Here is a 16142-nt window from a genome sequence, read left to right as displayed (position 1 = left end):
TTACATCATGGGCCATTGCATCATAGGCTTAACACAACAAGCAATACTAAGTATGTGTCTGGCCCCTGAGATGCAGAAGCCTATAGTTAGCCCTGTAGATAATCATGGCATTGTGCAATGAATAGATGGCAGACAGGGTATAGGCCAGGATGGTCCCACATGCAAATAGGCTGTTCTGGTCCTGCATCTTCTGGTGGTCTAATGAAAACAGTACAACAATGATACAACAAATTAAGATGCATCATTGTACTGAATGCCTTTCGTTTTGATGACAAAACAAAGAAGCCGAACACACCTGTGGAAGTTCATCACTTTCAGGGTCCAACTCCAGCTCCAACTGACAGGTTGAATACCATGTGCCTTTGTTGTTGTTTGTGAAGGTGTAAGGGGTGGGCCCTAGACCATCCAATCAACCAATCAGGCTGTGTATGTACATATCTCTAATTTCTTATGAAATGTTTTTTTTTTTACTAACGCTCACACAATCAGACTGAGCATTGCACTGGTCCAAGGAGCTTCTGGGAAATAAATTGTAAACATTTTTTATTATTTTAAACACACACACAGTGATGTATAAGACATAAAGTGATGATTTCAAAATCACATTAAAAAGACTTTATGTGGGCTTCAACCCCCCCAAGGTTGATGTCCACACCTCCCCGGAAATCTAATTAGCATAATAAAAACATACCCGTAAAAAGACCATGAGACATCCCGAAAATCGTCTCTTCTCACAAATCGTCTGTAGCGTCCGAACGGTTTTACCTAGAAACGATTATGACCCCTCTATGGAAAGATGAGACTCTAAAGAACACGATGGTGGTCTCCATTTCTGCGTCTTTGGACTCATCTGAAGTTGGTACAGCTGATCTGCCAACTTCAGTCTGTACAGTTTGGGCTACACACTAATATGAACCCCTCTGTGGAAAGGTTTTGCTCTAAGATGCCCACAGGCCTTACAAGACTTGTCTTCAGGTCACCCGGTACCCGTTGAAAAAATGAATGGAAGTATACAGTAACAGTCAACATTTTAGATATCTTTATTTGGACTATTTTCTACATTGTAGAATAATAGTGAAGACATCAAAACTATGAAATAACACATATGTAATCTTGTAGTAACCAACAAAAATTGTTAAACAAATCAAAATACATTTCATATTGAGATTCTTCAAAGCAGCCACCCTTTTCATTGATGACAACTTTGCCCCCCCAGGGATCTGAACTTCTTGACAAGGTGCCTAGGTGTTGTGTTAAAGTCACTGCAATATGCTTAAGCGAGTACACACTCCTGTGCCTTTGCTACCCTTTCACAGACGTAAGCGTCTGGAAAAAAAAGCCACACCTGCACCTCCTTTCACACACACTCACACCCTTCTTCCTATCCCTTGTCCTCAGGTGTAAGTGTAACCTGCATTCATCGCTGTGCCTGCTGCAAGAGGGGAACCTTCAGTGTCAGTGTGAACACAACACCACGGGACAGGACTGTCAGCGCTGCAAGAAGGGCTTCAAGGCCAAGTCTTGGAAAGCTGGCTCCTACCTGCCCACACCCAACGGATCTCCCAACACCTGTACGTATCCCCCATTTATACAGTAGAGTTATATTCTATTCTGTTTCTATTCATTTCTATTCTGTTCCTTGACCACTTTGAACAGGACCCACTTACATAGCTCACTCATACCAAGTGAATTGAATTATATTCTTTACAGGTCCCAATTATTTCAATTATGAGAATTTTACAGTATGTTGGAACCTGTTTATGATCTTTTAAATAAAATATTATGTTCTTATGTTCTTTTTGATTATTAATATTTAATTGAACCATCTGTGAAGGATGGATGTGGATTCCCCAGACTTCTCCAACTAATTTCCTGAATGAAATGAGAGATGAAGAGACAGTTGTTCTTCTCTTACCCAGTGCATCATCGGGAGGTGACAGAACAAAAAGTGAGCACGAGAGTAGGGTTACCTGGGGGGCTCTGAGGTTCTAGAACATTGTTAGAGTAGAGTTACCTGGGGGGCTCTGAGGTTCTAGAACATTGTTAGAGTAGAGTTACCTGGGGGGCTCTGAGGTTCTGGAACATTGTTAGAGTAGGGTTACCTGGGCTCTGAGGTTCTGGAACATTGTTAGAGTAGAGTTACCTGGGGTGCTCTGAGGTTCTGGAACATTGTTAGAGTAGAGTTACCTGGGGGGCTCTGAGGTTCTGGAACATTGTTAGAGTAGAGTTACCTGGGGTGCTCTGAGGTTCTGGAACATTGTTAGAGTAGGGTTACCTGGGGGGCTCTGAGGTTCTGGAACATTGTTAGAGTAGAGTTACCTGGGGGGCTCTGAGGTTCTGGAACATTGTTAGAGTAGAGTTACCTGGGGGGCTCTGAGGTTCTGGAACATTGTTAGAGTAGAGTTACCTGGGGGGCTCTGAGGTTCTGGAACAATGTTAGAGTAGAGTTACCTGGGGGGCTCTGAGGTTCTGGAACATTGTTAGAGTAGAGTTACCTGGGGGGCTCTGAGGTTCTGGAACATTGTTAGAGTAGAGTTACCTGGGGGGCTCTGAGGTTCTGGAACATTGTTAGAGTAGAGTTACCTGGGGGGCTCTGAGGTTCTGGAACATTGTTAGAGTAGAGTTACCTGGGGGCTCTGAGGTTCTGGAACATTGTTAGAGTAGAGTTACCTGGGGGGCTCTGAGGTTCTGGAACATTGTTAGAGTAGAGTTACCTGGGGGCTCTGAGGTTCTAGAACATTGTTAGAGTAGGGTTACCTGGGGGGCTCTGAGGTTCTGGAACATTATTAGAGTAGAGTTACCTGGGGGGCTCTGAGGTTCTAGAACATTGTTAGAGTAGGGTTACCTGGGGGGCTCTGAGGTTCTAGAACATTGTTAGAGTAGAGTTACCTGGGGGGCTGTTAGAGTAGGGTTACCTGGGGGGCTCTGAGGTTCTAGAACATTGTTAGAGTAGAGTTACCTGGGGGGCTCTGAGGTTCTGGAACATTGTTAGAGTAGAGTTACCTGGGGGCTCTGAGGTTCTGGAACATTGTTAGAGTAGAGTTACCTGGGGGCTCTGAGGTTCTGGAACATTGTTAGAGTAGGGTTACCTGGGGGGCTCTGAGGTTCTGGAACATTGTTAGAGTAGAGTTACCTGGGGGGCTCTGAGGTTCTGGAACATTGTTAGAGTAGAGTTACCTGGGGGGCTCTGAGGTTCTGGAACATTGTTAGCCTATAGAGTCCTGGAAAAGTTTGGCCTTTTATAAACTAATTTGATAAATAATTACATTTTACATGACTGGACACTTAGCAGAATATTTTTAAGACTGCAGAAAAGATTGAAATGACAGGCTATTTTGACACTGACAAACTGAGAATCTGAGATCAATAAAAACAACCTTGTCTGGAATCCATTAATAGCCTGGGCCTCGGTGTGAGGAGACATTGTACAATATGAGGAGGAAAGTATAGTTCTAAAAAAGTTCACCCAATGATGCCCAGCTCACTTTCCGGCGATGTCCGATGCGCTCTCTTGTTTTACTTTGTACCTAGGCTACTGTTCGCTAGGCCTATTTGGAAGGTGCTCAAATATTTTGGCAACATACAGACAGATTAAAGACTTCTCTTTTCATCTGAAGACATTTGCTTTCCAACCTGTGTTTTCTCGCGATTTTATTAGAAATATTTCAAAAGGTCCTGTTTTGGCTGCGTGCCGTTCACTGACAGATTTGCCGCGCTTTCCTGACACCTTGTGATTGGCATAGACACAGTTCACAGCGAGGCATTTTTTTTTTAAAGGAAGCTATTGATCCTCTATGGCGAAATTATAGGCCTAATCCTGGTGGACTGTTCTGAATGATTTAATTTATTTTTGAACAGATAGCAGTAGTCCTAATTCTATAACTTTGACAAATGTATTTTAATTTATCATAGGTGCTGCACCACGACTATGATTCTATAAGGAAAACATTTTAAAAAATATTTCCACGAGAGGTACTGGATCCTGGCAAATAGGTTCCGTAACCAAACTAGAGGTTCCAGATCCTGTACCTCAGAGCAGAGAGCAGTGTAGTGTAGTGTGGAGGGGGGGGGTCTTGTTGGAGAATGTACTGTTGCTCGCATTGGCGATGATAAAATAATAATCTAGGCCAGGCAGCACATCCCATCCTGCCATAACTCCTCCCCCCCAACCCCTCCTCTGCCTCCCTTCGTCCACCACTGCGGAGCGCCCTCCCTGCCTCCCAGCCTGGACTCTTCTGTCAGCTCTCTGGCAGATCAAGCCTACTCTGGGGGCGGCCCAACTCCCCTGGCACTTGCCTGGTGGCGAGAGCCTATGCCTCCCCTATCATCCCATGATCAGAGAACCAGAGTTGGGTAGAGAACAGGGGCCTGGATGAACAGATTTGAGTGGTGTTCTACTGCAGAGGATCTAGTAGCAAACTGCATACAGATCAGAGTTCCTCTGTCCTCATCCCACAGACTGTGCAGGCTTTTGTTCCACCCCAGCACCAGCACAACTAATTTAACTAATTATGGCCAAATTATTAATGGTAGTTGATTGGTTGTATCAGGTGTGTTGGTGATGTTGGACTGGAGCAAAAGCCTGAACACTCCTGTGGGTACCCACCAAGGTCAGGCCAGGATTAAAGAAAGCTGATATACAGTTGTTTGAGTTTTGTTTTAACGCACAACACACACAAGATCATTCTACAGAGTGTGATTAACAAGGTCGGGAAGACTGCATAAATAAACAGATACTTATACACTTTCTTCTTCCCTCTCCCCCTCTCTCGCCCTGTTTTTCAGGTGCAATCGCTGGTGCCCCCACAGGCGGTGGTTCTAGTAAGTAATAACAAGCCAAGAAGAGGATGTTGCATTCTCTCTCTCTCTCTCTCTCTCTCTCTCTCTCTCTCTCTCTCTCTCTCTTCTCTCTCTCTCTCTCTCTCTCTCTCTCTCTCTCTCTCTCTCTCTCTCTCTCTCTCTCTCTCTCTCTCTCTCTCTCTCTCTCTCTCTCTCTCTCTCTCTCTCTCTCTCTCTCTCTCCAGCTTCCGCTCTTCTTCTTTTGTTGGTTGCAGTTCTGGACTTGTCTTCCATATCATTGATAGGACGTCCTGTACGGTTGCCACCATGGCATCGGAATGTCATTTTTTTTTATCCCAGCTACACTAGCTTCCACTGCAGGAATCTTTTCACAGTTCTGTCTCTCTTATGTTAGAATGAAGTCACTGGTGGAGAGGCATGAGAGAAAAAGAGAATGAAATAAAGAGAGAGAGCAGGGAAATGTGGGCTGTAATGCGGTGTGTGTGTGTGTGTGTGTGTGTGTGTGTGTGTGTGTGTGTGTGTGTGTGTGTGTGTGTGTGTGTGTGTGTGTGTGTGTGTGTGTGTGTGTGTGTGTGTGTGTGTGTGAGAGAGAAAGAGAGAGGGATAAGAAGTGAGAATGAAAGGTAGAGAGGGGGAGCAGGGGAATTTGTAAGTGTGCTGTAATGCAGTGTGATTGTGGGTGAGGAGCTCCAAGAGGAATGAATAAAATGGAATTTGATTAGGGATACTGTGGAGACACTCTCAGCTCAGAGCGCTTAGATGGAAATGATCAGCAAAGTGGCAACATCAGACCTGACAGACAGCACTGGGCTCTCCTGGTTAGTCTACAGGACTTTTTTTGCACGGAATTGATCTTTTTCACAAAATATAGCATGTTACAAACGGCACCCCATAGGACTGACTAGGGATCTTTGGGGTTAAGATAGACTTGTAAAACTATTATTAGACTTGGCTTAAAGCTATTCAAGGATTTAAAAAATATGACATATGCTTTTAGACTAGTCATATGTAGGACTAGCCAATGTTGTAGTGCAGGGGTAGGCAACCCTGGTCCTGGAGTACTGCAGGCACTTCATGTTTCTGATTTAACCCACCTGGAAGACCAGGTGTGTTGAATTTAGGCAATCACTGAACTGATCAATTATCTCAGTTGGTCAGGGCTGCATTCAGTACGTGAAAATGTAATAGAATGTTCAATTGAACAGAAGCAGTGTTGTACTGAATGACCAGTTGAAACACCGGGACGGGTTGGGTTGTGGGTTCAAAATGTACCGCTGCTCTGTAAATAAGTCACTCCTTGCCACACCCACTAAATGGACCAAACGTATCTCAAAGTCTGTTCCAGAACGTTTTGGGAAAACGTGTCGTTCAGTACAAACAATGTAACAAATGTTCAAGCACCAGTGGTTGAGGGCCTAGTTGGAACAACATCCTGCAGTACCAGCGGCACTCCAGGAACAGGGATGCCTGCCCCTGTTGTAGTGCTTCAGTGGATTTTTTGAGTGGAGAGGGGGGATGTTTTGTTTGTTCGTCAACTTGGAATCTGTTTTCTCACAGAACTGTCAGAAACTTTGCCTTTGACCACCACAACCACTACTTCAGCCCCCACTACAACCTCCATAAGTGAAAGTGAACCTGAAACTACAACCGTATTCCCCACTACCACACCAGAACCAGACCTGACCACAACCGCTACTCAAGAAGCTTCTGCTGCTACTACTACTCAGGAAGGTGGGCACCTAGAGAAGATAGAGTTAGTGGTAGTGGGTAGAGTAGATATAGGTACAGTAGAAAAATATAGACTTATCATAGACAATAATTGTGTGTGTGTGTGTGTGTCATGTGTCTGTGCACACGTGTGTGTGCATTATCTTTAAAGTGCACTCTCTTTTGTCAAACCATCCATCATCTTGGTTGACATTAATGCCAGATGTGATGTGTCCATGTAGTCAATCCATAGGAGAGAGTGTCCATTCAACTCTATAATAGAATTCAATTCTATAGTAGAATGGACAGGTTGGCTGGATTCTTTCTGATTGACTGGATTTGAGGAGCCCCTATCCGACAGGACCAAACACCGTGAATATAAAGTGGTCCTCAGAACCAGGTCTAGTCCCGACCGACAACGGTCCTAGGTTCAATTTAAACCTGACATCTTGGGAGCCAGAGGGCCAATCATGTTCCTCCGGGAAAAGCACGTAGTGTGTAGGGAGGAGGGAGGGAGAGGACGGCGGAAGAGGGAATGCCAAGAACGTTGTGTCTGATGTCGTCAGAATTGTCTTTGAGGAAAGCCATTAAATGCTGTTGTTGAATTGCACAGCACTTTTCTGTATTTTAAGGCCGATGTCAAGAGCTCCTATAGAGTCACTGATGAGCTGTGATTGAGGAGCAGCTAACTAAAGCTTTAAAACATCAAAAAGAAACAGTCGTCTCGTTACCAGTCTGGTGTGCAATCTGTGTGTTTATGGATGGCTCAGCGAAACTCATATATCATCCTCCCGGGGATTCGAGCTCTCACTCACTACGTCCCCATCACCTCCCTACAGGTAGAGTACATGCTGTGCCTGACCAGGAGTCCATGTCATGGATCTAAGAATAAAAACCCTGATAATTCCAAGTCCAGTCATAACACACGTGTTGCATCCACACGAGTTTGTCTACAGAGTTAGAGAAGTGTGTCATACTTAAATAAGGCACAAGAGGCAGTGCTGTGTCATGAATACAGTTGCAGGTAAATGGCGTTGTTTGGCCCTACACAATAACCGTCATCATGGTAGCATTCACATTAATGTAGAAGTGTTTAGAAACATATTCTATTTTTATTTACAATAAAAGTGACACCAAAATGACAGTACATTATTTACCGTTAATTTCTATTGGGCACAAAATAATCTGAAACGCAATGTGAAATGCTGTCATTTCTAAACGGTTCACCCAATATGGATGAAAATACCCTCAAATCAAATTAAAGCTGATAGTCTGCACTTTTACCTCAAAGTCAACTCAAATCCATGTTATATTTTCAAATCTAAAGTGCCAAAACAACAAAAAATGTGTCACTGTTCAAATACTTTTGGAGCTCACTGTAGGGAAAGGGAAATGGCATACCTCGTCAGTTGCACAAATGAATGCAATTCTTACAAAATGTGTCTACCGCATTTAACCCAACCACTCTGGATCAGAGAGCTGCAGAGGGTTGCAGAGGGCTGCCTTAATCTGTAGATCCACTCTACCTTATTAGTCTCATGGGCCTCCCTCCCCCAGCCAGTCAGCCGGTCAGTCTCTGCTACTGAGCATGCTCAGATGGACAGGGGATTAGTAGTCCAGTGGCCAGCCAGAAGGATCTACAGAGCTCTGACCCCATTGGTCAATTTGGCCAGATGGATGTGGGGAGGGGAGAGGAGCGCTGGTCAGAGGGAGAATCTCAATTGCATTCGACTCGCGTCCTCTCTCGTTGCCTCCTTTTCAAAACTCATTGGAGGAGAAGGTCGGAGGGGAGGGATCTTTGGCTTTCTCATGCAATGGGATTTGCGAAGGAGGCGAGGAGAGGACACGAGGAGTATGCAATTGAGATTCTCCCAGAGAGACCAAATCCTTGGGCCCACTTGACCCCTCCCCTTCCTAAATCTGCCTTTGCAGATAGAGGTCTTGGCAGGTCAAGCGGCAATCCCTATCTGCTAACTAAGAAACACAGACACTTGCTGCGCAAGCATACAAACAGTCTATCCTCCTATGTAAAAGTCCAGTAGGACTCAACTTTGCATGACCATTTATTAAACCCAGAGAAATCCAAACCTAATAACAATGTAGTCTGCAGGAGAACACATGTTTGTTTTTTTAAAACATCCTGTCACTCATCTGGGTGTTATTAGGTGTTCTGGGAACGTTATCTCGATCCCTCCCTGAATCACATTACTATTGTTAGCATTGCGCAAATGGCTGTCACTGCAGTAACAAATGCCAGGCACACCAAAACTGGCAGGTGGCATTAAATGTTATTGTGATCGTTTATCCTGCCTACATTATTATTATTATTATTACAAATGTGTTTGCGTGACAGGAAAGAGTAGAAATACAAGGGACGTGGAGGGTAGGAGTATATGTGTTGTTTGTGTGTGTGTGTGTGTGTGTGTGTGTGTGTGTGTGTGTGTGTGTGTGTGTGTGTGTGTGTGTGTGTGTGTGTGTGTGTGTGTGTGTGTGTGTGTGTGTGTGTGTGTGTGTGTGTGTGTGTGTGTGTGTGTGTGCATCCATCTGCGTGTGTGCTTGTATATTCGTACATACAGTACATATGTGCACCTAGTTAAGCTGCAGCTGGCCCAGAACATCTTGCTCTTCATTGCAAATCGGAGGGCCTGTTGTCTGGACCTCTGGCAGTCTCTATGGGGGTGCCACAGGGTTAAATTCTCGGGTCGACTCTCTTCTCTGTATACATCAATGATGTTGCACTTGCTGCTGGTGATTCTCTGATCCACCTCTACGCAGACGACACCATTCTGTATACTTCTGGCCCTTTGGACACTGTGTTAACTAACCTCCAGACGAGCTTCAATGCCATACAACTCTCCTTCCGTGGCCTCCAACTGCTCTTAAATGCAAGTAAAACTAAATGCATGCTCTTCAACCGATCGCTGCCCGCACCTGCCCGCCCATCCAGCATCACTACTCTGGACGGTTGACTTAGAATATGTGGACAACTACAAATACCTAGGTGTCTGTTAGACAGCGAACTCTCCTTCCAGACTCACATTAAGCATCTCCAATCCAATATTAAATCTAGAATCTAGAATTCCTATTTCGCAAAACAAAGCACCCTTCACTCATGCTGCCAAACATACCCTCGTAAAACTGACCATCCTACCGATCCTCGACTTCGGCGATGTCATTTACAAAATAGCCTCCAACACTCTACTGAACAAATTGGATGCAGTCTATCACAGTGCCATCCGTTTTGTCACCAAAGCCCCATATACTACCCACCACTGCGACCTGTACGCTCTCGTTGGCTGGCCCTCGCTTGATACTCGTCGCCAAACACACTGGTTCCAGGTCATCTACAAGTCTCTGCTAGTTAAAGCCCCCTGCCTTATCTCAGCTCACTGGTCACCATAGCAGCACCAACCCGTAGCACACGCTCCAGCAGGCGCGTGCTGTACAGGTGCTACTGTTCACCCCCAAAGCCAACTCCTCCTTTGGTCGCCTTTCCTTCCAGTTCTCTGCTGCCAATGACTGGAACGAATTGCAAAAATCTCTGAAGCTGGAGACTCATGTCTCATACCTAGTGAGGACTAGCTTTAAGCACCAGCTGTCACACCAGCTCAAAGATCACTGCACCTGTACATAGCCCATCTGTAAATATCCCATCCAACTACCTCATCCTCATACTGTAATTATTTATTGATCTTGCTCCTTTGCACCCCAGTATCTCTACTTGCACATTCATCTTCTGCACATCTACCATTCCAGTGTTTAATTACTATATTGTACTTACTTCGCCATCATGGCCTATGTATTGCCTCCCTTATCCTACCTCATTTGCACACACTGTATGTAGACTTTTTTCTATTGTGTTATTGACTGTATGTTTGTTTATTCCATGTGTAACTCTGTTGTTGTTTCTGTCATACTGCTTTGCTTTATCTTGGCCAGGTCGCAGTTATAAATGAGAACTTGTTCTCAACTAGCCTACCTGATTAAATAAAGGTGAAATAAATTTAACATTTAAAATTATCAGAGGGCTAATATTAATAGTATGCATTCCGTCTAACTTAGCTAAGAGGTGAGGAAAGACTGACTGCGTCACTTCTTGTTTTTATAAGAAACATTCATGTGTTGGAATTTCCATATTGTTCGCATAATCAACTTACACACATCACTGACACACACACTTACTCCACCAGACATGCCACCAGGGGTCTTTTCACAGTCCCCAGGTCCAGATCAAATTCAAGGAAATGTACAGTATTACACACCAATCCATCTCATATAGAGCAAGTGAACAGCAAACCTAGTTTAAAAAAACAAATAAAGCAACATCTCACGGCACAACGCCTCTCCCATGTGGCCTACTTGTTGTGTGTATGTACTGACATGTACAGTGCCTTGCGAAAGTATTCGGCCCCCTTGAACTTTGCGACCTTTTGCCACATTTCAGGCTTCAAACATAAAGATATAAAACTGTATTTTTTTGTGAAGAATCAACAACAAGTGGGACACAATCATGAAGTGGAACGACATTTATTGGATATTTCAAACTTTTTTAACAAATCAAAAACTGAAAAATTGGGCATGGAAAATTATTCAGCCCCCTTAAGTTAATACTTTGTAGCGCCACCTTTTGCTGCGATTACAGCTGTAAGTCGCTTGGGGTATGTCTCTTATCAGTTTTGCACATCGAGAGACTGAAATGTTTTCCCATTCCTCCTTGCAAAACAGCTCGAGCTCAGTGAGGTTGGATGGAGAGCATTTGTGAACAGCAGTTTTCAGTTCTTTCCACAGATTCTCGATTGGATTCAGGTCTGGACTTTGACTTGGCCATTCTAACACCTGGATATGTTTATTTTTGAACAATTCCATTGTAGATTTTGCTTTATGTTTTGGATCATTGTCTTGTTGGAAGACAAATCTCCGTCCCAGTCTCAGGTCTTTTGCAGACTCCATCAGGTTTTCTTCCAGAATGGTCCTCTATTTGGCTCCATCCATCTTCCCATCAATCTTAACCATCTTCCCTGTCCCTGCTGAAGAAAAGCAGGCCCAAACCATGATGCTGCCACCACCATGTTTGACAGTGGGGATGGTGTGTTCAGGGTGATGAGCTGTGTTGCTTTTACGCCAAACATAACGTTTTGCATTGTTGCCAAAAGTTCAATTTTGGTTTCATCTGACCAGAGCACCTTCTTCCACATTTTGTTTGGTGTGTCTCCCAGGTGGCTTGTGGCAAACTTTAAACAACACTTTTTATGGATATCTTTAAGAAATGGCTTTCTTCTTGCCACTCTTCCATAAAGGCCAGATTTGTGCAATATACGACTGATTGTTGTCCTATGGACAGAGTCTCCCACCTCAGCTGTAGATCTCTGCAGTTCATCCAGAGTTGATCATGGGCCTCTTGGCTGCATCTCTGATCAGTTTTCTCCTTGTATGAGCTGAATGTTTAGAGGGACGGCCAGGTCTTGTAGATTTGCAGTGGTCTACAAAATACTCCTTCCATTTCAATATTATCACAGTGCCATCCTTGCACAATGCTATACTTGGGATGTTTAAAGCTTGGGAAATCTTTTTGTATCCAAATCCGGCTTTAAACTTCTTCACAAAAGTATCTCGGACCTGCCTGGTGTGTTCCTTGTTCTTCATGATGCTCTCTGCGCTTTTAACGGACCTCTGAGACTATCACAGTGCAGGTGCATTTATACGGAGACTTGATTACACACAGGTGGATTGTATTTATCATCATTAGTCATTTAGGTCAACATTGAGATCCTCAGTGAACTTCCAGGAAAGAGTTTGCTGCACTGAAAGCAATTTTTCAGTTTTTGATTTGTTAAAAAGTTTGAAATATCCAATAAATGTCGTTCCACTTCATGATTGTGTCCCACTTGTTGTTGATTCTTCACAAAAAAATACAGTTTTATATCTTTATGTTTGAAGCCTGAAATGTGGCAAAAGGTCGCAAAGTTCAAGGGGGCCGAATACTTTTGCAAGGCACTGTATGTGTAACTGATAGATGCACACACACATACTACATGTTGATGTTTTTAAATGGTTGTTGCCATTGGCGTCAGCTAATGGGGATCCTAATAAATCAAATCAAAATAACAGTGTGTCATTGGACGTACTAACTCTATGGCAGCACTCAAGGGGCTTTCATTTTTGAGCTCTCCCCGTAGATTTTGAGTGACAGAACACAGAGCCAATCACGGTGCAACTAGAGAATGTTACCAAACTCTACGCTCTGTATTTTCCACTGGCTGCCCCACCATCACAGAAAGCACTGAGCTAGGCTCAAACACCTGCATTTTGGAGCTTCCTTACTCAAGAAAGAAGAAAAAAGAGACTATATTTGTATGCAGCTTTTTTGTAAAACAAAAAATGTTTTAAATTGTTTGTGACACATATTAATGCCAAAATAACAGGCAAAACCGGCAACGAAAACCATTTATATTTTTTGCATTTATTTTTTTAGCTAAACAGGTGAGGCTCTGCCCTGTTTGATGGGTCACCAATTACCTATAGTCATCCACAGACTATTCACTCTTAGAAAGAAGGTTCCAAAAGGGTTATTTGTGGAGGAACCAAGAACCGTTTTGATCTGAACCACTGCTTTTGGAAGACAAAGGTTATTTTAAAGGCAAAGGGTTCAATCGAGAACCTTTTAACATCCTAAGAACCGTTTTTTGGAAGAAGTATTATTTGATGATTCCTTAGAAGGCAAGAGGGGTTCTTTGAAGGCGAAAAGGGTTCTACATAGAAACATATATAATATTTCCCAGCATGCTCTATTGCAGGGCGATTTTCTAAATTGTATCTTTTAATATCTGTGTTTTTGCATGTACATTGAATGATTGATACATTTTATGCTACACAAAGATAAATAGCATACCTTTTTCTAAACTAATCCAATCTGTTTGAAGTTTGACTCATTGGTAGTCGGTATTCAATCTTCCCTACCCTGGCAGTCATTCTGAATGCAGGTTGCGGGTGAATACAAATTCCAACTGTTGGATATCCTAACTCTGGCTTGATTCCTATAGGAATTGCAAATCACTTTGCAAGCCAGCATGATGTGACTTGCAGGCCTGATGTGGCATGTATAAACCAAGAGTTTCCCAACACCACTGTGTTATGGTAAAACTAGGCATTCAACGTAAGGCCTTGTGATATATATAATGTATTGTCATGAAGTTCCATTTTAATGATAACATTTGCCTAGATCAGGTTTTCTTAAACTATAGTTTGGGACCCAAATTGGTCCCTGGGCATCTATTTCTTCTTAATTTGGGTTGTTTGAGGACAGTACATTTCTCATTTGGGTCTCGAGCTGAAAAAGCTTAAAACGGCAGCCATCTCCTCCGGCGCCATTATTATAATGTATCTAATTCTGACCTAGATAGTAATTTGGTGAAATCCACAGGCCTTTAAAAGGAAAGAATTTAACAACCTTGTCTGCGGTCACCAATACTGCTTTCACACAGTATTTATCCTTCAGAAAAATTGGGGCAATGTTTATATGCCCCACCTTTTATACCTCCCGTGCACATGCAGGCATACAGGGGACAAGTGTTAGTAGGGGTGTGCAGATGTAGGTGGTTGTCTATTTTAATAAATCTATTGAGAATATACACCATCAAAAATAAATCCATTATTAATTCATTTAGGCAGGTCCTAAAAAACATTTTAAGAGTAAAATTTTAATTAGGCCTATGTTGCGAGTCTGTGCTTCCAAAACGTCTGTGTACGCTATCCCTGATGCACTGAAAATGAAGTATGAACAATGAAGTAAGCTTCACGCGACATCTTTTTGAGAGCGAACCCATTACACATTTTTGTGCGCCATCCAAATGAAATCAATAGTTTGTTATTTTGTTAATTAAACTGACAAAGACACCCAATCACAGTCAAAACACATATATTTTATAGTAAGAATATAATGGAATACAACAGAATAAAATACAACAAATATTTTTCCCAGACAACTTGTGTCATGGGAACGTCTGGAACAGCTGTCAATATAAAACAGTTATATTTTCCTACCTTCACCCCTCTTTGGTCCTTCTGTAGCTCGGTTGGTAGAGCATGGCGCTTGTAACGCCAGGGTAGTGGGTTCGATTCCCGGGACCACCCATACGTAGAATGTATGCACACATGACTGTAAGTCGCTTTGGATAAAAGCGTCTGCTAAATGGCATATATTTTTATATATATTTGTTAGGGAGTTGTACCTTCATCCAAATACTGATAGAAAATAATCGCCATCCTATTTTCAAATGCATCTGAGTCTCGTTCATGTTTCACCACCTCCGCGGGCTTTTGGAGTTGCCTATGTGATAGAGCAAAATAATAGGTCTACAACTTGATTTAGGCCACATTATTACATGCTAAATGTTTTCTGATAAGTTATAGATGAGCAAACTAATATATAAGCTACCACCTCCACTTATTTGCCCAGCCAGAAACCAATTAGCCCAATAATCCAAAACAGACAGAGTTCCAGTGAAACAAGTCCGTGAAGTCACAGGCTTTTGGTTGGGGGTAGGCCTCGGCTACTAAGTGACTGCGAGTGAAGAGCAAAATGATCCATTTGTTAAGCTACATAACATGACAAAATGTAGGCAGCGCTCACCTAAACTTAGTTAACATTTTCCCGGTGTAATTGTAGCCTAACCAATATCCAAACGGAGATTCAGGGGAAACTAAAATCAGACATTTCTTGATTTACCAAGACGAGTCCCCACGCTTGTCTCAAAGCAGCTTGATGGCATCAAAACGGTGCTGAAATGATCATCTCGTTCAGAGTTTCCCAAACTCGGTCTTGCCTATATTTCCATCGTTCGGTGATATTTATTCCCACAGTAGCCTAATCCTTTATGTATCCATCCAGGTGTGGTTCGGAAGCGGTGCTGAAATGATCATCTCGTTCAGAGTTTCCCAAACTCGGTCTTGTGCCCCCCCCCCCCCTGGGTGCATGTTTAGTTTTTTTCCCCTATCCAGGTGTGGTTCGGAAGACGGTGCATGCTCAGTGGTGGGCTATGCAAACAGATGGGCGAAGGGACATGCCTTGCAAAGTTTAGAACTGGTAGGAAGATGGCGAGCCTTAGCCACCATCAAGAGTTTAATTGAGAGCGTAATGTAATGTAATGTAATGTAATGTCATGTAATGCCAAATCCGCCTTCAGCGTTTGCAGCATTGTATGCAGAGCTTTACTGAAATGATTTCTGGGCCGTTTGGAGGAAATTCAAGTTTTGGCTTTGATACCGGCAATACGTTTCAGATATAAAGAAAAGGTGGGGGAAAAGATGGCGGGATGATAAAACTGGCCTTAGTATGACAGGGATATTACAAAAACAGTCATGGGTGGTAACTCTACAATTCACTCCAAATGAAAGTTACCTTGGGAAATATGAAAATTAGGCTTTACACCATACAGTGTTAAAACAACACCAAAAATGACTGACTGTAATAGTGTTTTTGTTTAACACTAATAGGAGTTAACTCTGGATCAACACTAGTGTTGACAATAAACTCACTCTGTGAGTGTTAATTACCCTGTAGTGTTACATTTTAGTAACACTGGCAAGTGGAATGCAGTGTTAATATTTTACATTAACACTCAAAATGTAATACTATA

The 16142-nt window shown here is 42.9% G+C and overlaps 1 protein-coding gene across 9 annotated transcripts in view; it reads left to right on the top strand.

The window, feature by feature from the left end:
- Positions 1 to 16142, top strand: part of LOC118370628 (netrin-G2-like) — a 132485-nt gene that overhangs the window by 81572 nt on the left and 34771 nt on the right. For 8 of the 9 annotated variants that reach the window (XM_052521647.1, XM_052521644.1, XM_052521642.1 and 5 more), the window contains exons 4-6: positions 1399 to 1571; positions 4786 to 4821; positions 6358 to 6531. In XM_052521647.1, the coding sequence (XP_052377607.1) occupies positions 1399 to 1571; positions 4786 to 4821; positions 6358 to 6531 (383 nt within the window). The remainder of the gene's footprint in view (positions 1 to 1398; positions 1572 to 4785; positions 4822 to 6357; positions 6532 to 16142) is intronic. The other variant, XM_052521641.1, reaches the window with a different exon arrangement.

Source organism: Oncorhynchus keta, chromosome 6 (genome assembly GCF_023373465.1).
Source record: "Oncorhynchus keta strain PuntledgeMale-10-30-2019 chromosome 6, Oket_V2, whole genome shotgun sequence".
NCBI lineage: Eukaryota > Metazoa > Chordata > Actinopteri > Salmoniformes > Salmonidae > Oncorhynchus > Oncorhynchus keta.
This window is presented reverse-complemented; position numbering and strand designations above follow the sequence as displayed.